The sequence below is a fragment of the Oreochromis niloticus genome, linkage group LG17, assembly GCF_001858045.2.
Source record: "Oreochromis niloticus isolate F11D_XX linkage group LG17, O_niloticus_UMD_NMBU, whole genome shotgun sequence".
Classification (NCBI taxonomy): Eukaryota; Metazoa; Chordata; class Actinopteri; order Cichliformes; family Cichlidae; genus Oreochromis; species Oreochromis niloticus.
The window spans coordinates 20,455,691-20,481,588 of NC_031981.2; the positions used below are offsets into that span (position 1 = coordinate 20,455,691).

Here is a 25,898-nt window from a genome sequence, read left to right on the forward strand (position 1 = left end):
ATGTTGTCCTTACAGGTGCACCACACATGAGAGAGGCGATGGGCTAAGCTTGGAGATGCTGATTAAAGTTCTGTTATTTGGTTTTAATCTTTTGCTTTATGCTCACTGCAGTTTTATAATCAGCCCTTTTTTCTGTTTTGTTTCCAGTTTTCAAGCTCCAGTTTAAAGTTTCGTTTTTTCAGTTAGTGCATGTCTGATGAGGCCGTCCTGTACACACGAGGGGTTGGCTACAGAGCAGCTCTTTGTGTGTTCCTTCCCCTTATATTCACTGTCTGGAGAGTTTGTCAGAGCACGCAAAGCTGTACATCATTACACTCTGAGCTACAACCTCACTGCTTCACCTCCTGTGAGTCACCGTCTAAAAAGTGAAAATGGGGAAAATTAATGGATGCCTCAAATGCATTTTTATTTTCTTCAATGTGCTGTACATGGTAAGTGGAAACTTTCTTTCTGATTTAATTTTAATGTTTATAAAATATTTTTGTGTTTTGTTTCGTTTTCCAGGTTGATTTTAGGTAAGTGAGGTTATAGTGGAGAACAGAATAGTTTATTTGAAATATGTAAATTTAACTAAAATAACAAGAAAAAACTTTGTAAAAACAAAAACAAACAAAGTAAAGACATCAAGTGGCTGTGAATAGCTCCTACACGATTTTGATGCTAAAAAAAAAAAGGATGAACTAGAAAAAACCCTTCAACTTTAACTAAAATTGTTGTAGTATGCTAAAACAAAACAAAATATGATCAACAAATTTGATCATATTAATGAAGACATGCTTAAATGTTTAAAATAATTTTTCCAAAGCAACAATCAAGTCCAGATGTGGTTAACTGCTCAGCTCAGGCATTTCCAGTAAACAGGGGACCCCCCCCCCCCACACACACACACACACACAGCAGAAGAAAACAGGGTCATATTTCAGTCCACCCGCCAACCACCAAGCAGCTTCTCTTCTCTTTTGTCAATTTTTTTTTTTAGCTTACGCTATGAGAGCTAATGGAAAAAAAAGGAGGGGTGGGGGAAAGAGGGTGGAGTTTGAAGAAGCTGTTTTCGCGTTGATTGACCTTTTAACGTTTTTGTAGCAAGAGAACTAAAAATGATTTTAGAAATACAAAAAAAAAAGAGCTTGTGCAGTCAAACAGAATAAAATAAGAAATGTGGTTTAAAAGAGAATCATTTTTCAATTTTTAACACAGATTTTTTTTTTATTCACGCTTATTGATTTTATTTCCCTCCATTTCCACAAAACATGCAAACAAACAAACATTTACTTGTAATAATGTTTGAAAAAACTGTTTGTTTTTTTTATCAAATTACATAAAACAAAAATCTTATATTAAATAATTTTTATAATAATAATAATAGTCCGGATCTGGATCAGTTTCAAACATTGATTGTGTATGTGGGTGTTTTCACCAGCCTAGGACTGAGGAAGTCTCTGACCAGGTTATTAGCTCTTTGTCTCCCTCAGGTTGTGAAGTGTAGAAATGACAAAAGCTCTTAACGCTTGCATGTTTACACATCTAAGGCCCGGATAGGAAGAGAGGTTGTGTAACCTAAAATGGCTGAAGTGCTTTATAATGTATAAATGTGTTAATTTCACACTTTATGGTTTTTGTACATAAATATATTAATCTCTTCTTTGATCTTAAGCTTCTTTAAGTAAGCTTAATCCAAAAAGCAGTTGTGTTTGTGTCTTTGTGTGTCTTTTTTTCCTATTCTATACAAATATGTTTAAAATAAATATAAAATATTTATTTTTTCATTATATTATTTTTTTAAATTATTTATTTAAGAGTGTTTTCCCAGTAATGTGGCAGGTTTTCCCTGGCTGAACCACGCAAGTTTCAGTTTTAAAATAAATATAATCATTTTTTATTATTACTGTTAATTATGTCTTAGTGCACTGTTTACAGAGCCTTTATTGTAAATGTTTTGTTAGCACACTTAGGCCATCATACTTGGAGTTTTTTTTGTTAAACACAAACTAAACACTGTGACTCGGTTTCCACAGATCTTGGGATGTGCGCTGATTTACGGCGCAGTAAGGGCGACTGCCTTGACTCTGCAGGTAAACAACAACTACATTACTGTTGACACAGAATAAAACAAAGGCAAATCATATCGCTGACATCCACAATTAGTTTTATATTAAGTGATATATCATACCCACTTTTCTGATATGAGTTTTCAAAACCTAAATTGAGAACATTTAATGAAAACTGGGCCCAAAAACCCAGAATTATGCTTTAACTTGAAAAAGAGATGTCACATGCATCTTTACCTAGCATAAGCTCTGGGATAGCTTCTTAGCCAAAAAATACCTTCAGTGGAATTGGGATTTCCACAGTGATGCTTTGCTTATTCAACATCAGTTATACATGTTGATTTTATTAGGCTCATATATACGGAACTTAGAAAGAAAGCCAAGCGGAAATATAGTGATAATATGTCACCCTCCAACACAAAACTAAAATCACAAGGAGCACATTATTTACATTTCTTTAGTCTGCCTACAGACACTTTTGGACTTAATCAGTGTCAGAAGTCTGTTTCACTGATATTAGTTTATGTGTCCAGCTTTGATACCACTCTCAACTCCCTGCCGTTAATATGACTGTCATAACGTAGCATAGGTATAAGAGAACAACTAGTCTTCCTGTGGTTAACCTACGAAAGCCCAACAACTATAAAAACAACTGTCTTGGCTTCCCACTCCAGATGTTTTTTTCTTATGTTCTGAAGCGAGATCGATCAACTGCAGACCAGACAACAAACGACGGAGGCTCCAGAAAAGTGCAATCAAACGATGAGTTTATTGACAACGGAGAACAATCATCAGCATATGGCCTGTTTTGCTCTGACAAAAATACACTGAGTTCTGGTTTTATAGCATAGAGGATCACACCCCCACATTAACGTCAATACAGGTCAAAAATACATTATGTACAGTCATTGTTTACAGACAAGGGTACATCTTGTACATCTCTAATAACTATAAACAGACATATAACTTCTCTTTTTGATAACACCTTCCTTTTAAGGTAATAACTTCAAGCTTCAGGGCCTCTAAGGGCTAATAATGGACCCTCGTCCTCAATCACTAAGTAGACTGAATTGGCGCAGGTCTCAAATAAGAAGCAGAAGACACTTGGGCCTTCGCTCAGGCCTGCTACTAGATTTATGTGTATTGTAAGCATGCATGCAATTAAACTGCTATGTTCTCATCTTCCCTCAACATGTATCACCTGGACACTCTCACCAGTGAAGCTTAAAACCCTCTTGGATGGAACATCAACTCTAAACAAGCACAGTTATGCATTGTGTATAAAATGAACTCAACCTGTGAATAGAATGAATGTGATGACAAACATATTCAATGCATTATGAACCCCATAAGAAATATTACTGATAAAATAATACTGTAGAACATGTTATTAACGCATTTATCATAAGGCAGAGTATATGGCAGCAATAAAAGAATCTCTAAATCCCAACAGTTCTTACATAAACCATGTGGCCGTCTTCCTGTCAAAGTCTGGAATAATAAATCAGGTCTGGCAGTAAGCCAGAATAATTCCCTCCTTGCTTAGTATCTATTTTGGGTAAACACTCACTGCAAGTTGTGCTTTTAGTTTGCCTTCATCAGGTGTTGAGATATTCAAGTGTTATTCTGAGGAAAAAGGGATGTTACATGTTTCATGCATAGAGTTTATCTATGTTAACTTAATCATGACCCACTCTTAAAGTCATGACGGGTTATGGTTGGATCATTGTTCTGTACTGATCAATATAAAAACAGAGTTCAGTAATGCTTTGAAACAAACACTCTGAAGACAAAAGCAGCTGGTTTGCATTGAGCCCCAAACCAGATTTAGTCAGGACATGATGTGTATACGATAATTCTCTAAAGGCACGCACGTGAAATGGAAACACTCATTTAGAAACGTTTAGATTAAGCCGAGGTGAAGAACTCGCCATGTTTATATAGAATCAGGCAGCCATCCAGATGTAGCGGAGGCTCTCATTTCTGCTCTTAACACAGAACAGATGCTGCCTGGGGGAGGTTAACGCTCTCACAGCTGACTTTCTCTGCAACAGGAATTTTTTTTTCTCCAGTTCATTTCCAGGCATTGTAATCGGGTTTTACAGTCATATCCTGTAGCCTGTGAGTCTGGTAGTCATCTGGGGGATGACTACCAGACTCCAGTATTTTCATTGTTAATGAGTTGAAATTTGATATCCATATATATGCTCCTTGAGTATGGACCAGTTTCTGTTTTTGCCCTACACAATGTATTTCAACTTTCTGTTATTGTGTTTATAACAAAAAGCAGTATCTAGTTTTAATATCAATAACCACTATTAAATTATACATTTTATATAAACAGTTTTCTGTAAGCCATCATGTACAGAATAAAATCACATTGCTGCTGGAGTGACTGGAGCAGCAGAGAAGTGCTCAGTGCATCATGGGAAGCAGCATAACTGAGAGATGGCTCAGAGTCACCTCATGCACTCTAACTATAAGCCTAATTAGAAAGGAAAGTTTGAGGCTTTAATGTCATTTTAAAGATGACTGTAATCCACACAATGCTGTCTCTGCTTCACAGAAAAAAGACTGTGACTAAAACTTTACAGTTTTATAAATGTCCGTTAACACTGTCTGATTCGACCTGTTCTTTACTAAAACTTCTGTAAATTTGATGTTGTGCTAGTTAAGCATAACAATGGCAAATTTATTCTAACCGGAGAAGGAACTACAGTGGGTGGCCTCTTCACTGAATGTGACTTGCTGGATGGTCCTGGTATGGCCTGGTTCAGGTTTTGAAATTCTTGACTTATGATCTATGGTAGCGTGGCCAGATGGCACAGATATTAGTGGGGAGACTCAATCTGATGTGGACCAGAGATTCATGTCTAGCATGTTACTGATAACTGTGTTTGATTTTGCTTATTCCAAGAAGTAAGGATCAATGCAGTGTTTGTGTTGTTTCCTGTTCTTTCTGGAGCAGATGTCATCATTTGGTATGCCAGGCTTGGGCTGGACATGGGTTTTTGCCATTGGTGTCCTCGGTGTCTCCTCCTTTGGAATCTACGCTGCCTGCTCTGAGAAAGCCCTCGCCCTCAAAATAGTAAGTACAGGACCCCTGCATCAAACAAGATAACGATGTGATACCTGTTTATTTTTTGTTGCTTTTAATTTCACAATGAACAAAACAAGAACAAAGTGATGATTCTTTTAATGTTCTTAACATTCCTTCATGTACAGTTTGCAGGATTTATGGGCGTTGGAATGATCATCATGATGATTTTTGGCATCATTGTAGCGGTCCAAAGAAACCAGGTGATCTCTTCTCCTCTCTGCCTGTCCAATAATTTTTCTTGATGCTAGTTTTCTTAATCACATTTTTCTCTCTTTCTCTGTATTACTTTACATCAGTTTGATTCTCAGTTACAGTTACTAGTTTTATCTAGTGGCCTTCCTTTTCTGTCTGTGTCTGAAATAAAAAAAAACCAAAAACCTTGCCTTTCTCTCAGCAACATAGTTTTAATTATTTATTCATTTTTGCTTTCTACCTTAATAACACACATTAACAATTGATTTTATTAATGAATTGTTCTACTTGTACATGACCATAGGGCCTAAGGGATAGTATGGAAAATATTAGTAATGTTTCTTGTGGGAAATCCATCAGTGAATTAAAAGAAGCCAGTAAATAGTTTTAGAACTAGAATTTGCTTTCTTTTCTACTTTAATTATCCTTGTTTTTGGTTATTTTCATTGCACATTTGAGATTTTTGTCCTTCTCTTTCTGACTTGTTGATGATATAGCTTCTCATCTGTTTACCGCGATATTAAATATATTCTTTTTTCCTTTGCAGTTAAAGACTATCTTCTACAGTGCCTCCAGTGAACTAGTGGAGCCTTACATGAAAGAACAATCCTTGAGAGATATGCTTGAAGCCATACAGCAAACTGTAATGTTCTTTGTACTATTAACCTCATGACAGTAGAATTGAATAGAACAGAATAGCCAGGATACAGAGGGTCATGTCCGATGTCTGCTCAAGTGTGTGGTGAAATCCCAAATTTACTTGTACAAGCAGTCAATACAGGACTTGCAGGCAGTGATCTGAACAACAGTGGCACTGGAGGGGCTCAGGGTGCTCAAGGACCAACCCTGAAGGGGAGATCAACCACATTTGTTTAATTTAAGACTAAAAGAAAACTAAATGAATGAGATGTAAAATTTGTGGGGGTAGGGCCAAATAAGTGTATACTTCTGTCTATTCCTTTTCAAACAAAAGAATGGAATGATATCACAAAATGATGGTAAATATACATGTTTGAAATAAAAATGAACTGAACTGAACTGAAATTTCAGTCAAATATTTTTTTCTTTTTATGCTTGGGGTCACGTAACTTTTTGACTCCACCTTACACAGAAAACCTTTTATTATTTATTTTTCAAATGAATTTTTTTAAATAATTACATTATAGTAATTACATTATATTGTTACATTTACATTAGTGCAGAACTTCATTGAGTATTTTCAATTATTTGAAGTCATTCTCTCATGTGTTAACAGGGGCAATGCTGTGGAATAGTGAGCGCTAACGACTGGGGTGAGGAAATTCCCAATTCCTGTGATTGCAGTTCTTCAAATCTGGGATATGGCTCATGCAAAAGCAGACCTCAGGTTAGTTTTATAAAATAAAACTGGATTTTAAGAAAAAAACAAAGAATATTAGGAAATGACTAATTCTGCTATACACACTAATTGTGAAACAACTAGTAGCTTAGTTTTCTAACATTTAGAAGAAGAAACTACTATCACAACTAGAGATTGACAAGGTACACTGCAAATGCTATGGCAAAGGGAAGCCAGAAAATCAGGTCAGGAGGGAGATATCACCATCTCCACCCTCCGGATTGGGTACCAAGCATGAAGAACAACTGCTGCATTGAAGGCGAGAGCAGCTCACCTGGTCGATTACCAAGGCTATGTGAAATACCCTCTGAAAGCCAATAGAAGATGTGAATACGGCACTGCGGGCAATCCCTACGATGACCATAACCAAAACCAATCAGCTAATCTTCTCTCTGGCAGCAGTGATCACTGAGCTCCTTGGGTGCAAGATGAACAGCCACAAGGAGCAGTACCCTCCATCGAGAAGGAGACAAGAGGCCAAGATCAAGGTAGCATAGAAGGGAGTTAGCAAAGTATCTTGGCTGTAGAACTCTGTGATGAAGAAGGTGCCTAACAAGTACAACAAGCTGTCCATACCTGATGCCTAGAAAACTGACAAGCAAAGATTCACAGCCTTGGCCAGCCACTTGAAGAGGTATATACAAGAGAGATACAAGGCAGGAGAATTAACCAGCTGTTCTCCACAGAACCATCTAAGATGTGTTGCAGGGGAACAATGTGAGAACAGCACCACCAAGGCTAGAAACAGAACAATACTGGAAGAGCATATGGAAGAAAGAGACAACACATTACAACACTTCCTGGCTAAAGAAGCTTTTTTTAAAAAAAGAATTAGTGTCAGAATGTCACTTTGAAATTACAATTTGAGCAATTTTGCAGCCATCCATTCCGCACTGACAAATGTAATTATCTTTTGCCCTACAGTAATTTATATTTTATAATATGTAGCTGCAAATTAATAAGGAACTGTTTCTATTTGAATACACAATATTCTCTTGTTTTCTTACAGGGAATCAGAGGCCCATCTAAAATCTTTGCACAGGTATTTAATCCCCCAACCCCTGTCAGCTAATCCAAACACTACAGCCTGCCATTCTGATAGATTTCCATGTAATAACTATCTTCACTTCTCTTCTGCAGTCCTGCGGTGACTTCATCTTTTCGTATGTAGACATTGTCTTCAAGATCCTTTTGGGCTTCTTCTTTGGATTTGCTGTGACAGCAGTAAGCTTCACTGTTCTTTTCCTTTATTGTCACTGGTTATCACTGTATATCACTGTGACTCCATTGTTCTTTAAGATCTTATTTTATAAAAAAAAAAAAAATTGGAAATACAAACTCTTAGTTGTATTTCTAAGATGCTTTTTCAGACATTTGCTAGAATCTTAGCTTATTTGCATACATGACTACATTTTTGTGGCTTAATACTGTTTATTGTTATTAGCGTTCACTCCTTAGTAATGTTGTTACTGTACCTTCAAGGCTTAACTTCACTCTGTCAAATAAATGTGAAAAAATAAAAATAAAAACTGAAGTGGCAAAGACCAAGAAAAACAGAGTGTGCCACTGCCAAAACCTTTGGTCATGACTGTATTTCCAGTGGATATTTGCTGGTAATAATTCTTTATGAATAATACAAGTATGGGTGCAATAGTATATGTTGAGTTATTTGTGTGACCCACAAAACTACATTCCAAGTTCCCAAGTTAATGCTTTTTAAATTTGATTTTCAGATCTGATAAACCCATGTTTTATTTACAATAGAAAACAAAACACATTTAAAATATTTAAAATGAGAAAATTGTGACAGCAATGAAACTTTCTTTATCCTTTTGCTTTTAAAAGTCTGGTTTTTTTTTTGTGGGGCGACACCACTGTCGAGCACTGAGACATGAATCCTACTGAAGTGTATCGACTATACATTAGTGTGTAGCACGTTGACCGCTTTACTAGCAACAAAGCTGGTAATTCCCCTTCAGCTTCTGAGTAAAAGCTAGTAATTGCCGTGTTGGAGCAGCAGCATTTACATCATTGTCATCCTCAGCGGGCTTCACCACCAGTGCTGTTGAACTGTAGCTTTTTAATATTATCACCTACCTGTTTTGTGAACTAACCCCCTGTTCATCTACCTGTCTTTATAGCTACTGGGCCTGCTTATTACCATCTTCATGATCCATCAGGTGAAACGTAATGACACTGGAGGAGGCATTGCCATGAAGGGCTACTGAAGAGAACCACCATGCAGCTATGTCCTCTGATCATCAACCATTGCATTAGGTTACCACAAGAGAACTCTGTGGTCAGGACATCACCTCTTTTTTTACTTTGATTTATGAAAAAACTAATGTTTGCCTTGAGAGAGAGGAAGCAGATGGCAATGTGGCATGCTGCAGGATTTTATTCAGGACAGAAACTGCTGCCTTTCTGTCCAGCTTTCCAATGTACAAAACATAGCTTAGAAAGCAAAACATTTTTTTAAAAAAGCTTTATGTCTCTTATGTGTTATGTGATGTTACGCAGTATTCTACTCATCTTATGTAGAGACCTTTTAATGAAAAGAAGTTAAACCTTTAAATCTGACTTTGTTAAACCGAGGAGGCTGAAGTTGTTGAGAATAGTAATTTTTTTTTCTGGTTGCATTAAATAAAGTGAAAACTCCAACTAAACTTCGCTAGATAAAACAAACAAACAAACAAACAAACATCCAACTGCGTAGTTGAAATTGTCTGGATTGTTTGACTGTTTTGTCTTTAAGTATGACATTCACTGAATAGGTTAAAGAATTGTTTAGCTTGAATTGATTTTTTTGGATTACATTTAAACATGCACTGATTTGTCCCCTGGTTAAGAAAAAATAAGTAAAATGAAAGACTGATTCCTTCTGTTTCTGAGATAAGGTCAGTAATCTAAATTATTATTACATTCAAATTGAAGTCAAAACCTCCTCGGGTTAAAATGACCAAGTCAGAATGGCACTTAAGCTGTCACCTGCCTGTGTTTGTAAAGAAATATAAAACAATGAATTCATATAATTTTTAAAACTATGTTGTTATTTTTTTTTTTTTTTTTATGTGAGAAGCACCTGAGTCATAGTTTAAGATGAAAACAGTCTTTCTGTGGTTGTTCTATGGTTAAATTGTAAAATCAGATTTGTCCATTTAAGGTACACTTGTGTAAATGGAGCGTATATGTACTAGAAAATGACTAAAAAAAATACTTATCATGTCATCTATGGTGATAAAAGCTAAGTGACAAACAGAAAAATAGATCATCCACTGACAGAAAACTCATCTGTCATTAAAATGGAAAAAAAAGAAAATGTATTGGCAGCACTTTCTAACAGATAGTTTTGCATTTTGCAGCTCTGTTTCCTGCTCATTACACAGAAACTGCCCCAGAGGTAATTGAGTGGTAATAACTTATAAATTGCCACATTATCACAGTTTTGTTTTGTCTTTGTTATCCTACTATTACCATTTTATTACAGAGCTGTATTTCCATATTATTACCCCCAGTTTTTGGACTCTTATTATTGTATTACATACATTTCAAGGTAATATTACTCAACTGTAGCTACTGTTGCTGCCATGATATTACTTGTATAAAACTTCTATTACTTTGGTAATTGCATGGTAACAACTAAGAAATTACCACATTATTACGCTCTTGTTTCTCTCTTGTTGTCCTTCTGTCACCACTTTATTACAGAGCTGTAATAGAAAGTGCTACCAACGTATTAAAGTTAAAGATATATTGTTACAGGATTGCTATATGATCTGCATTAATATCATTAATAAATAAGCTCTAGAGACTGAAAACACATACTGCGTCACTCTCTTCTTTTATAATGTATTTCCTCACCTCTGGCAGTAATCACATCACCCTGGAAATGTTTCAGACAGAAAGTAAATAATACTGAGCAATATACCATCTCTCTCTGGCTTATGGTTTACTATTGTATGCTTGTTGTTTTGATGAGTTTGTAGCCTAAGGAAATACAAGGTTGGCTCTGTAAAGTGAATATGGTGTTTGGTTAACATGGATAAATAGTGCAAGCCTAAGAATTTCAGTGAGCATTAGGTTTAGGCACTGCTGGTGACTCGTCAATAGAGGGCACTAGGACACTGCCTCCATAAAACTTAAAAAAAAAAAAAAAAATCCATCACAAGCAATCAATAGGAAAAACATGACATAAATTACAAATAAGTATAGCTTGTGCATACAGTGTGTGTAGAATCCATGTAGAATCAATTTTCTGGTCAAGCTTTATTATCCTATGTGTTAGTTTCTTGCAAAAAATATAATTATGTATCAACTTCCTTGTACAGATTCTGGCCAAACAGGAGTCAGAGGACAGACTGAAGGTTTTTAAGTCACAAGTGTGAAAAATTGATTTGTTTTCAGTGAGAAAAATGTTTTGTCACTCATCCACGCATCTTCTTCAGTCACAGCTGACTGCAGGTTTTCCCAACCCTATAGAGAGTACATTTGCATGATGACTGAAACTAGGTACAACGATGAACAATAAGCTGTGAGGTTAGTTTTTTTCATCACTAATGTGCAAACTGTCATGACCACTGATCAACAACCACTAATCAAAGACCACTGATTAATGGCCATGAGTACCATTCACAGAGAGTTGCAGAATGGCTGCAATCACAGCATACCCTTAGGCTCCCTTCTTGTTTCAGAGATGGTTTTCCCTTTTCACGTAAATGACCTCCTTGACTCCCCGCTCAAACCAGCTTTCCTCCCAGTCCAGGCTGTGTACATCCTCATCATTGAAAGAGTGTCCATTGAGCGGCCTGTAGGTGTAAATAGACTGCAGAGTCCTGGCCTGACGAGGTAGCTCTTCTGTGTTGTGCCATCCGCTTCGCCAAAGGTTGTTTGGTTTCCCCGATGTATAAATCCTGGCAATTCTCCTGGCACTTAACAGCGTACACTGTTACTCTGTTTGTGTCGGGGGACCCGATCCTTGGGGTGGACCAGTTTTTGGCGCAGTGTGTTTTGGGGTTTAAAAGCCAGAGACCCGGTGTTTAGAAAAAATGCGTCTCAACTGCTCCGATACTCCTGACACATATGGGATCACTACAGGTTTTCGCTTAGGTGGCGGTTGTCCTTCTCTCCTGGATCGGCTGGAGCTTTCTTTTGGCGCTTTCCCAGCTTTGACAAAAGTCCAGCTGGGATAACCACATTTACTCAGGGCCTTCTTGACGTGCTGTTCTTCTGCTTCCCTGGCTGCTGTGTCAGTGGGGATGGTGTTCGCTCTGTATTGTAACAGCTTGTGCTCCAGTGGATGATGAGAGTCAAACCTTAAATACTGGTCCGTATGCGTAGGTTTCCGGTACACATCAGCTTTCAGATGTCCCCCATTACTGATGGAAATCTCACAGTCTAAGAAGGCTAACCTGCCACTTTTCATATCCTCCCTGGTGAATTTGATGTGATCCGTGATTGCAGCCATTCCCCAACTCTCTGTGAATGGTACTCATGGCCATTGATCAGTGTTCTTTGATCAGTGGGTTTTGGTCAGTGGTTGTTGATCAATGGTCATGAGAATTTGCATAATTAAGATTAAGGAACTGACCTCCCAGCCCATTGTTCCTTCACTGGTCTGGTTTCAGTCATTATGCAAATGTACTGTTTATGAGATTGGGGAAACCTGCAGTCAGCTGAGACTGAAGAAGTCACTTGGATGAGTGACGAAACGTTTCTCCCACAAAACGCTACATCCATATGAACAGAATCAACTTTTGGAGATTTACTTACCTGGATGATTGAGAATGCATCAAGACGAATGTGCTTGTTGATTGCACGTTACTCAGAATTGCTAGCGGGGTCATCATCTAGCAGACTGTGGGGTAGGTATTCAGACGGAGATATTAAGTGACTATTTCTTCTAACTCATAGTGGTAATACCCCTAGGATCAGAGACTCGGACCCTTTGAACGGAGAGCCCAGACTTCTGTACAGAGGTAACTGGGATCTTAGCTACAGAACAGAACTTATGAGCTTTGCAAAAATCTGCCCAGACAGCATGCTAAAGCTAAACTAGCTTAGAACCCAGAGTGATGCTAAAGTCCAATACTCAGACCCTGAACTTCAACAGGTAACAAAGGCAGTTATGAGTCTGGCTGCAGCCTCAATTGCTATCTGTTTGTGTTTCTACAGTGAAATCACTGTGGCAATATCTTTAAATTCTCTTTGTGCTGGTTTTCATCTTTGCTTTGCTTTGTGCTTATTGTTGTCTTGGTGTATTGGATTGTAGTCTCTGTTTTATATTATTAAATGGTAATTATGATACAGTATGTTTCATATTTTTATATTGAGAAACGTGAGAGTAACGTAACAAGTAGTGTAACAAATTACTCTGCTGGGGAAATATCTCAAACATGCACAAACATTTGAACACACAGCATGCAATTAATTTGCACAAAATGATAACCAGTGTTGGGAAGGTTACTTTTAAAATGTATTCCACTACAGATTACAGAATACATGGCCCAAAATGTATTTTGTGACGTATTCCGTTAAGTTAAGTTATTATGAAAGTAACGTATTCTGAATACTTTTAAAAAAAAATACGTACATGTATTCCGTTACTCCCCAACACTAATGATAACTTATAAATCCAAGAAGAGCTTTGCTATCCATGCTTACTGAAGGATTGGGTTCATGAGGTTTTCTGTCCATATTCTGAGCTTTATCTATCTATCTGGATATTTTTGGTGAGATGGTAAAACCTGCACACCAGGGGCGATTTTAGCCCATTTTTGGGGGTGCTCTCCGCGGAGAGGAGGCATAAGTACCTGCCTTAAAACATATTAGCTGCATTTAACCTTCAGTTACTCTTTATATAGTTAGGTAGGAGTCAGACCATGTTTGTTTTTAGCTGAAAAACATTAAACCAGGTAACCCGCTGTGTTGGAAACGTGTTTCCCGACTATGTTTGCTACCCTACAATCCGTCCTACTCTGTAGTAAATTCAGCGATATTTGACCGTCCTGTTGCTCCCATTGAAATTTATATAACCTATTTAAAATGTAAAACTTAACATTATCCGTAGCCTGCAGCTGTTACCACTGTCCTGTTTGAAATGTAATGAGAGAAACTGGTTATTTTATCATATCTGCATATTGAACCCAAGGTACTAACTAGCTAACTGACTGGATGCGCATTAACCTTATAACTCCTGTTGTGTGTGTGTGTGTCTGTGTGTACAGAGAGACAGCCAGGTTCATATTGGATATGAGGAAGTTTTTTCAAAAACAGGAGCCACATTCAGGTAAAAGTGTAAGGTCAAATGATCCATCAATAAAGGATAATGTTGGATCAGTGTTTCAGTATTTATATCCTTTATTAGATGTACATGTGGTTTGGTTATTTGCCCTTTGAAAGTACACTGAGAGAGGACTTTTTTTTTTTTATTAGTGATCTTAATAATATTTTTTTTTTTTTTAAATCTAATTGAATACAATCTATTTGTGTGTGATTGTCAGTCCAAAGAGGGAGAGAGGAAAGAGGGGAACATGAGGAGAAAGTACAAGATCAGGAAGAACCAGGTAAGAAAACAGACAGGGAATACTAACAGGCAAAACAGAAACTGTTAAACTGGCAAAGAAACCCCCCCCCCCCCCCCCCAACTAATTTTACTCATACAATCTGGAAGTTGTGTTCTCCCTATATTAAAGCTGCTGTACAGAATCTGCAAAACAAACTGGGTGGTCAGCCCTGGCACTACTATATTGAGCTTCAGTCAGAGGAAGTCACGGTTGCCAAAAACTTTTTGAAGCTCAAGAGTGAGGCTGGTGCCATTCCAGATATGTTAACACTGTAGAATCTTCTGGATAATCAGATCTTCCCCACACTGAAAACTGTTGTTCAGGTTGCCCTAACAAACCCAGTTAGCAGCTGTAGCTGTGAAAGGTCTTTTAGTGTCTTGAGTCAGCTCCATAACTGGCTGAGAAGGACCATGGGTCAAAGCAGACTCCAGCACCTGGCTGTGATGTCAGTTGAGAAAGAGATGCTTGAGAGACTTGACCACCAAAATGTGATAGACAGATTTGCCAACCTCAAGGTGAGGAGACAGGATAAAAGAAAAGAAAAAAATCTCCAGAGCCATAGTAGAATCTGCAGTAAAGATCTTTTCATACATTGTATATATTGTACCATAGGCCAAGGTGTCTCAATTTTTCTAATTTTTTAATATTTTGTACATTTCAAGTGTATTTTTATGTATCTGTATTATATTATACATACACATTAAAAGTGAATCTCTGTCCCAAAAATGTGCTCAGTTTATTTTTTACTCACTGTGAGCATCATTCATTATTCTCCCACAGTAATTAAGGGTAGAATATGTATTTTTTTAAAATTCTAATTCATTCTTCTTTAGCAGCATTTAAATAACCTTTATCAGATGGTTTTGTTACAAACTTTTCAAAAAAAGTGTTTTGCTTTTCTTTCACAAATGTGGGGATTAAATTGTGTTAAAATGTACAAAACAGTGATGTCATGTTTTGTGACGAGGACCCAGGGACAGAGAGTCTTGGTGAATTTAAGAATCTTATGATTTAATAAAGAAATTTGCAGACTTGCACAGAGAGGCTACAATTATGATGACTGATAATGGAGACTAAGACAATAGATGACGAGGACAGGGAGGAACAGAGGTTTAAATGCACCAAGGAGACAGTCAGAGGGAACTCGGGACAACTGGAGACATTTAAGGATGCAGGGACTGACAGAGACAGGGAAGAAGTCTCATCGTGACGACTAAAGTTTACCTTGCCTGGATGGGCAGCTCTCTGGGTGCTCAGCACCCCCAAAGCTCTGATCCTAGAATCGCCCCTGCTGCACACTGAAACGGTTCATGTACAAGTGAAAAACTGACACATAACTCTGTCTCTCAAATCCCGACTGAAAATCTCATTGTATATCAGGTAGTATGATAGTAATTAATTTCTTTAAATTATTAATTTCCTCCCAAATGTATTAATTTTCTCCAGTTTAAATCGTTTTCAGATTTTTTAATTGTTGATGCTGCTTAACATTTTATTAAAATTATAATTTAAAATTGTATTTAACTTCTTATGAAGTGTAATAACATTGCAGTTACCTGTTGAGCAGCACATTAGTTAGTGTTCGTGGATAAGTTAACCTTAAAACCTGACTTGACAATGTCTCAGAGGAAGTGAATCATCTACAAGAACAACCAAGGGTGGTAAATGTGTCAATGTTAAGACCCATGTCTATGTAACCACTTGCAGCAACACAAAGAAATTTCACACACCTGCATTTATTTTTCCATGATCTAAGTTCAAAGCCTGTGGTTCAGAAGCAATGTGAAAATAGTATCTGTGAAAAACGTTCTAATCAAAGCATTAACTTGTGTTTGTGTGCTGGTGGAGGATGCTCTGTAAATATCAGATAACCTTCCTGCAGAAAAGAATACATATTTTTGAAAAGGCAGCAACTTTCAAAAAATAAACAAGAAGCACTCAGAGAGTGCATCTCCGCCAAGGCGGCTCACTCTGTGGGCAGTATTTACTTTTAAGGGACGAGTATTATATTTTGTATAAACATTATGTGGGAGTAGGGAATGGATAATAGTGATAATAGTAATATTACTGATTTGTTATAACTGGACATGAATAACTTGAGCTGATTATGTAATACTATGATACAGTTTATTTCTAACTAACTAGCTCATTCTCTTTATCATGACAATACTTTCTTTAAAGATACAACACATTTTGGGTCAATGTGAAAGAAAGCAAGAGATCAAATGAAAAAGTGAGCTCAGGTCAAATGACATTAAGATGCAAATTTTAATGTGATATTTAGAATCCCGTTATACCAGCATAATTTACTAAATGTTGCCAATACAACCAAAGACCGCTATATTTTAGGCATAGATTTAAAGATAAGCAAGATTTCATGAAAGTTTGACCTTATTTAGAAGAGCTCAAAGGTCCAAAATAATGTAATATTTAGTATCCCCATATATCATTCCTTATATGTTGTCAATACAATGTCAGTAACAAACTTAGCTCTATATAGCATTATATAACATTATTAACACTTTGATGTTCAGATCAATCTATTGACCATAAGGGAGAGGTCAGAGGTCAAATGTGACATTATATTTTAAATATTCACACAGTACTTTCTATATGATGACAATACACACCACACTTTGAAGAATAATATTTTATATAATAAGGGGTTTCGCCAATTTCTACCAATAAATTATTAAGTTGACCCTGAAGACTTGGTAGATGTAAGGCAAATTTTAATGACTCATTAACATGACTCTACATACCTACAAAGTTTTATCAGAATTTATTTGAAACTTTTCAAGCTATTTTGTTTACAGACAGAAGACTGAATGGCACGAGCATGTAAAATGCCACCAACGTCACCAGGAGGCAATTTAACCTAAACACTAATTTATTTATATTTCTGATTAAGATCTGTATATATGCAAGATATTATAAATTAAATTGCATTTCATAATTGTCAAAATATATCAAACATTACTTTTCAACATGGGGATTGACTCACTTTTTTGGATTATCTATTACTGTGCAAATTGAAAGAAGCTAAACCTATCATAGAAGAGGCTTACCTGACTTTTAATTAAACAAGCCAAACATCAAACATACAAAAATGCAAGACCTACTGGGAAAAGTGCAAAGGAAGAGACTAGCTGACATTTGGTAGCCACAGACCTTCAAATGCCAGTTAGAGTCAGCAACTCGTAATCAACTTGATATTGATAGTTTAGTAATAGTAATAGATTGTTAATACTCTAATACTCTATTGTCTAAACATCCAGCCAGACCATGCAATGTCCAGTGGTGACTACCTGTCAATTGCAAAGCAGTGTTCTAGTCTATGAATGCACCTTACAGGTGATCATTTCCACTTACCCAGGTAGGATACTGCTAGATCTGGTAGTGAAGGCCAAGAGTGGGAATGAAAGATATTCTAGTCAATCTATTACAAGTCTTTCTACTATTAGTGTCAAGGCTGACGAGGCAAGCTGTGTGGAGGTGAGGTAAGGACCCAAATGCAGGCAGAGGTTGTGATGAGAGTGAGCTTTATTCACAGGGAGTGCAGAAAACAGGAGCGGAGATGGCATATGCAGAAACTAAGGAAACCCTAGACCAGTGTTGGTCAAGTTACTTGAAAAAAGTAATCAGTAACTAATTACTGATTACTTGCCCCAAAAAGTAATCCCGTTACTTTACTGATTACTTATTTTCAAAAGTAATAAATTACTTAGTTACTTTTTAAAAACATGATTTAAAACCTGAATAGGTAATAAAGCAATAGATCTTTCAGCCCAATTCTACTTTTTCTACCTAATCCATCATATAAAATGTAATCAAATGGAAAAGTCTCTTTTTAAAACTTGTTTTATTACTTTTAATCTTTTAACTTTATGCATCAAGCAAAAATTTAATTATATGCAACATTCTCTGACTGGAACAAATTTGTTTAACATTTAAACCTATTTTCTGCACATTCCAGCACATAAAATAAAATATTTTTTTGTGTTTACACTCAGTCTTTCAAATAAATGCAAGTGAAACCCAGCAGAAAATAAATAAAATCAAAGACTCAGCGGTCCTGTTGCTCTATTTTCACCTGTATAGGAGGCGGATGTTTGCCCTGGTGCAGGTGTGCCGCAGCGGTCAGTGGAAGAATCCGCGAGTTTCTCTGTGAATTTCCCATTCCCTGGTAGCGCACTCTGTGCCTGCTCGGAAGTTACAGGGTTTTTTTTCGCTGTAAAAAGAAGTTTTCTTCCCACGCAGTGAACAGCGGACGCTAATGTTTTTGCCACGTTTTACGGAATCAAACTCAAAGTAAGGTCAGTACTTCCACACTTTAAATGCTGCATGCTCATACTCTCTCCCGCACTCGATATATGATCCATTGTTGATCTGCACACAGCTGTTGCCACAAACGTCGCACTTGCTTACGTCACTGTCATGAGACACTCTCGCAAAAAAATCAAGGTTTTAGTAACGCAGTAACGCAGCGTGCTTACGGGAAAGTAACAGTAATCTAATTACCTTTTTTGCAATAGTAATCCCTTACTTTACTCGTTACTTGAAAAAAGTAACCGGATTACAGTAACGCGTTACTGCCCATCTCTGCTCTAGACTGGGAAAACTAATCAAACTGAACTGAAAGCTGGATCCACGGAAGACACAGAGGGAGAAACTTGCGGCGGTTACACAGGGAGACAACGCATAGAGACTCGGGAAGACTACACAGAGGAACCAGCAACAAGCAGGAGAAATCACAGGGCTTATATGCTCACAGGAGCAATCAGGGAATGGGAAACAGGAGGGAACACAGCTGTGAGAAATCAGAGATGACAGGAAGTACACAGAAACAGCCTGGAGGGAGAAAGAGAACATGGAGGAGCACATGACGGGATGAGTAAACACAGAACACAAGGAGTGAGAACACGGCACCAGAACTAACATTGCAATATAAACACAGACACACAGAGGGAGACACAAAGGGCAACTACACGAGAGGAACCTATTAAATACACAGGGAACTAAACAGAGAATACAGGAAACCTAAACTAGAACACTGGACACTATGGAATAAACTAATGTAACACCCGTCCCACGTTCTATTGAGAGGGGCCCTGGGTTCCTTTTGTTACTTTCTTATTGATACTCCCTTTTTAATGCTTATGGTATAAAATATGCAATAAAACTACACTGTATAGAAATAAATCACACACAAACAGGTCAATTATAACGTTAACTCCACTTTAGTAAATGATTATTTAACGACAAAAGAAAATAAGTAAAATCAATAAAGTTTGTTAAACAATGTAAGGTATCTACTTCAACAGAAACAAAATAATCAAATAATATTGTGGGCCCACACACACTCTCACCAACACACACAGACCTCAAGACCTTCCTGCTAGCAAACCTCTCGTTGCAGGCCTGAGTCGTGGCTCGGGTGCGTTGGACCTAAAACAATATGGTCGCTTCACTTGTTGCCAAGCAGTAAAATAAAAAGCACGTGCAAACAGTACTCACATCTCCAGGCAGTTCAAGGGGATAGCAGGGGAAACTGGGTCAAGGCTACCAGCAGGCCGCGGCAGCAGCACTCACAGTCGTCCTCGCCACGTGCTCCCACGTGAACATATAACTTCAGCACACCAGCAGAAGGGACCTCTCTGACACGCCAGCAAGACGTCCGTCTCCTCCTACTGAATCACACAACCCCGCTAAATGCCAATTTACATGAGATAACATTCAAATCTTAGCATTAGCTTAATTAATAAAACAGAGCAGAACAAGAGTTTAGCGGCTATGTTAGCAGTTGTGCTAGCGGCTAATCGCGGTTAGCAGTTAGTCCATTTTACACAATAACATATGGTACAAGTGTCAGACAAAATTCACATTTACCTCACAGTAGGGTACAACAGCTTTTCACTCCAGTCAACTATCCGTCAATCCGAAAATATGTCTGTCGCCCTTCTATAAACTCTGCGTTCACTCGACACTGTTCAGCTCTCGTCTCCCTCGCTTCCTGCAGAGTGCACCCGGCTCCCCACTTGATCCCACCCCCTCTACCTGAGACTACTTCAGGGTTCACTGGAGCTGTAGTACATATCAATACCATATCAAAAATAATGACATAAACCTCAAAACACAAATAAAAGGGTTGTGCATTTAACTGACACACATCACATACCTTACAGGCAATTATATACATTCTTGAACACATTAAACATTTGCAATTAACCATGAACACCAATGAACTATTTAAATAACTGACCTTTTTATATAGCCAGGGCTACACTAAGATCAACAAAGAGAACCTTAAACATCAATCATAATAGAAAACCACAAAGACGAGGAACTCAAAACGCTGGGTCAAAAGATAATTAGCATGATTTTGAAGCTGTTATTTAACCCCATTGCTTTCAATGCATTCTTTGAAGCATACATTCAACAATGTGCTGGAAAGATTTCTTGGAGATTGTGATCCATTTTGGCCTGATAGCATCATATAGCTGCTGCAGAATTGTCAGCTACACATCTGTGACATGAATCTCCCATTCCACCACATCCAAAAAGTGCTCTATTGGAGTGAGAATGAGTCCAGTCAGGATAACAGCAGACCAAATGTACTAGGCAAAAAACTAACATTGTTAGAGGGACATTGGGCTCAAGTCACAGTGCTATTTCAAATGCAAAAAAAGAAAAATAAGTTTGTGTTTGCACTCACACATGCTATGCATAATCACAATTACATATGCATGATAGACTCTCAGGGAAATGTAGATACAGTCATAAAAGAGCAAAATTGGCAAATTAGCAAGGGTAATGCAGGAGACAAACAGGGGAGACATATTCTCTGGGTTCAGAAGCGAGTTGGCAATGGGCACTGGTTTAGCTCACTGTGTTGCGTGGGTAACCCCATGCCATACAGCTGAGAGCAGCCAGCCGGCTTCAAGTCTGACCTTCAGCCGTTTGCTGCATTTCTCCGCTTTCCTGTCCTTTCTTCACTATGTCTGTCAATAAAGCTACAAAAGACCAAAAAAATATTTAAAGAAAAACGTGGATTCATGATATCACCACACACTAAGACAGGTGACTATAAGCAGATAATATCTCAACATGCTACAACTTATTTTGCAATATTCAAGTAGGGTCATGCTTTAAAAATGGCTGCACAAGCGGATTAATTGCCTCTTTTTAGTTTCAGAGGCTTCAGGGGTACTTCCCAAAGTCTGACCTTCAGGCTCATTTGCTTATTATCCTCCTTAGCCATACTGGTTACCGCAGAAGCACTAAGCTACAGTGACTGTGACTGTTTTTCACACACATACCTTCATACACGTCACTGCCTCAAGCACTTATCTGGACAATCTCACACATATCTCAAGTTATTTTTTGCACAATGTTCAGTCTTTTGCACAACCCACTGTCATTGTTGCACTTTTCGATTGCACTGTCTTCTGCCTGTATTGTTCTCTTCTGTCTGTTTTTGCACTGTCTTTGTTTTTAGATTTTTTGTAATTTTATCAAACTTTCACTTTATGTAGTCCTGTGTTGATTGTCTGTTATATGTTGTATGTAGCACCATGGTCTTGGAGGAACATTTTCTTGCTTCACTGTGTACTGTACCACTGCACATGGTTGAAATGACAATAAAGCCACTTGACCTGACTTGAAATTAATATTTAAATTGAGCTTACATAGCAAGAAGCCATCTGCGATATGGGTGTTTCAGTTTTCATTACCAAATTGTATTAATTAATGTATATTATAATTGAAGTATATCATCTATGGATATTGTAAGTACAAGAAAATAATTATTATAATATGATGTGTTAAATCTAAGTTTAGATCACAGGAATAAGGAAGGATTGGTCTGTGTTTTAGTTTGGGTTAGCTGTAGGCCTGAGAGTGTGTGTAATCGTTTAGAGGGAAAGGAATTTATGGACACTGGGGGTCTTAGTGTTTGTAATATGTTACCTCTGTTTTCTATGTGGTGTAGAAGAATTTGGTGTAGCTTGAGTGAGGAGATTACTTTTATGACTGGCAGGAAGTCACATACACAGAGACACACACACAGTGCTTTGACTGTTACGACGCACCCACACCCACATGCACACTCACTCACGTGCACTCACATAGACATACGGGTACGCGCACACACAGGCACTCACGTGCTCGTGCATACACACATAGACACAGAGTTTGCAGCACACCATGGGGGTTTTATGATAGGGTTGCTTCTATAAAGCTGACTGTAACAAACAAAGAGGTGAAGATTTTGCAAAGGCACACAGGCCTTGCACGTCTTCCCTTCTAGAAGATGCATGCTTGAATGAAGATGAATAAAGGTTTTTGTGAAAATGACTACTGGGTCCGGTGCCGTCTCTGGATGCTCAAGGAATAAAAAGAACCGGGGTGAAACTGATTTCTCAACAATATACTGAGTGTTCATCTCCATTAACATGCAGATGAACATGTGCACCCAATAACGTCAGTGGGGAGTGTTTATTTCAGGATGATGCTGCAGGTGCACTGAGTTTGTTTTCTTTATTAATGTTGAGCAGGAGTTGCAGTTTGCATGCAGTTTGCTAAGAGTGTGAAAACCACAAGGAAAAAAAAGTCCAGCAGACAACAATCGAAAACTCACACCAAGCCTTTAACAAACTTATGCGTGGGATCTTCTGAAACCATTAAGTGTTATTTATGATGTACACTCTCTGAGGGTGTTGTTTACTGTACATCAAGCATGATTTCAAAGACAATCATTTCAAATGCTGATGAATTTGATTTTTATTCTTGTTGATTTAAAACATTTGAGATGGGATGGGACTCTAAAGGAAAAATTAAATTATGATTCATACTTAATTTTTTTTGAACCATTGCGAAACATTAAAGAATGCTTTTCTGTGTATATTAGTGATGGGGAAAGTCACATTTTAGGGAGCTCAATCCTCATTTAATTTTTGCTCATGTATGATATCTTACAAACTGGTTAATTTCACCAGGAGTACAAAAAGAAAATAAGCAGTAAAGCAGTGACAAGCTTCTCAACGAGCTGGAGGAGGTGGCTGGGCAGAGGGAAGTCTGCTCTTCTGCGCATAGACTACTAACCCCGCGAACTAGCCCCGGATAAGTGGAACAAGATGGATGGAGCAGGGAGTGTTGATGAGTTAACCAACAGGGACAAAAAGGGTGTCAGAGCTGACTGGAATTGAAAAACAAAAGGGAAATAGGAAACATTCTGGAGATTTACAGAAGAAGAAGGAGTAAAACTGTGTAGGGCTTGAAGTAAAACCAAAGTAAAACAGTAAGTAAAGGACAAATATTAAACAGCAACAAGAAGATTCAGTGGAACAGGTATTAACAGAAAGATGACAGACCAGACAGGGAATCTGCCCACTTTCAGAGAGCCAGTGGATTTTTGCTGACCATGTCCACAGCATATACTTGTTCATGCTGGTCATGGCCATGCATTTGTTCTTGCCATAGGCTGCTTTTGTCTGCCATCATGTTGGCAGACATCCAAGAAAAGGTCTCCAGTATGAATCGTTGGTCAGTGCTAGGCCCTGACATAATTCACACCTACTGGCTGAAGAAGCTGACTGCACCCCATGAGCATCTGGCAGCACAAATGAACCAGTTGCTAATGGCCAGAATGGCTAACTAAAGACTGGACAATCCTGATCCCCAAGGATCCCAAGAAGGGTCCACTCCTAACTTTTGGAGATTTACTTACCTGGATGATTGAGAATGCATCAAGACGAATGTGCTTGTTGATTGCACGTTACTCAGAATTGCTAGCGGGGTCATCATCTAGCAGACTGTGGGGTAGGTATTCAGACGGAGATATTAAGTGACTATTTCTTCTAACTCATAGTGGTAATACCCCTAGGATCAGAGACTCGGACCCCTTGAACGGAGAGCCCAGACTTCTGTACAGAGATAACTGGGATCTTAGCTACAGAACAGAACTTATGAGCTTTGCAAAAATCTGCCCAGACAGCATGCTAAAGCTAAACTAGCCTAGAACCCAGAGTGATGCTAAAGTCCAATACTCAGACCCTGAACTTCAACAGGTAACAAATGCAGTTATGAGTCTGGCTGCAGCCTCAATTTCTATCTGTTTGTGTTTCTACAGTGAAATCACTGTGGCAATATCTTTAAATTCTCTTTGTGCTGGTTTTCATCTTTGCTTTGCTTTGTGCTTATTGTTGTCTTGGTGTATTGGATTGTAGTCTCTGTTTTATATTATTAAATGGTAATTATGATACAGTATGTTTCATGTTTTTATATTGAGAAACCTGAGAGTAACGTAACAAGTAGTGTAACAAATTACTCTGTTGGGGAAATATCTCAAACATGCACAAACATTTGAACACACAGCATGCAATTAATTTGCACAAAATGATAACCAGTGTTGGGAAGGTTACTTTTAAAATGTATTCCACTACAGATTACAGAATACATGGCCCAAAATGTATTTTGTATACAACTAACAGCCAATAACCTGGCGTGGGAACAGCACCAAGCAGGACAGATGAGATCTGCAAAGAGTGGAGCACTCGGCCAAACACACCATTCGATCAGAGCTTCCTTACCTGCTGTCCATCTACACCAAGTGGAGCAAGACCAAAGCCAAGAAGATTATGATGGACCTATCCCATCCCAACAATGGACTCTTCTCACTGTTGAGGTCAGGGAAGTGCTTCCACTCCCTTAAGGCTAAAACAGAAAATGAGGAGGAGCTTTTTCCCCCGGGCTATTCGGGCCCTGAGCCAGGTGTAGGACTGGACTCTCATACATCATGCCACTGCACACACTCTGTTTATTTGCACAGTTCTTATAATTGCACACTTCTTGTAATTTCATGCACACGTCTTATAATTTCTTTCTTAAATTGTTATTTGCACATTTTTTTTAATATAAATTTCTAATTTTATATCTGTAAATTTTGTAAATTTCCTGTCTGTGTTCAAGCAACTTAAAGAAGTCCAGACGCTTTTCTTTCCAAGCTCCTTAGACTATGATGACCTGGATGACTGAGAACCTTCACAGACATATTGCCGCACATTTTGGGAAGAATACCCTTCAACTGGTGCGGGAGTATGAAAAGGAATCAAGAAAAGGATAAGACAGGTCCATTTCACTATAGATGCCCTCTGGAACAAGGTTAGCCAGACTCTGCAGGAACTGAAAACACTTCTACCCTCCCCTATTTTAGAAGAGGTTCACAAGTTTGTGGACAAGGCTCAGCGGGCCCAAAACAGGAAAAGAAAGACAGTGGAGAAAATTCCACACTTTGTTATCAAAAACCTTCACTTCTCAGTCAGAACTTTCACAACACAGAGAAAAACACACACCTGAGAACAGTCAGGAAAAATAGGTGAAGAACTTTTCAGACTGGAATGTCACTGAACCTGAAAAGAAAGTGCTAGCCAAAGGACTAAGTTTTGCCATTTCTTCTCAACAGTTGCCCATTGTGGACATCATCACAGCCACACAAACCGCCATACGGATTAATAAATTATCACAAGCAGAAGCAGAGCAAATCAGGATGAAAGTTTCAGCCACCCTCTCCAGTTCCAAAGTCCCTCCGTCTAACCTCACAATACAAGAAAAGTAGGCCG

General features: G+C 38.0%; 1 protein-coding gene across 1 annotated transcript; it reads left to right on the top strand.

Moving 5' to 3' along the window:
- The first annotated feature begins 222 nt into the window (after positions 1–222).
- Positions 223–10,540, top strand: LOC100693203 (tetraspanin-5). The gene is made up of 9 exons (XM_005462632.4): positions 223–431; positions 2,016–2,072; positions 5,017–5,136; positions 5,274–5,348; positions 5,888–5,983; positions 6,596–6,706; positions 7,728–7,760; positions 7,859–7,942; positions 8,860–10,540. Exons 1-9 carry the CDS (start codon positions 372–374, stop codon positions 8,944–8,946), a joined length of 723 nt encoding a protein of 240 aa, XP_005462689.1. The 5' UTR covers positions 223–371; the 3' UTR covers positions 8,947–10,540.
- The last annotated feature ends 15,358 nt before the right edge of the window (positions 10,541–25,898 follow it).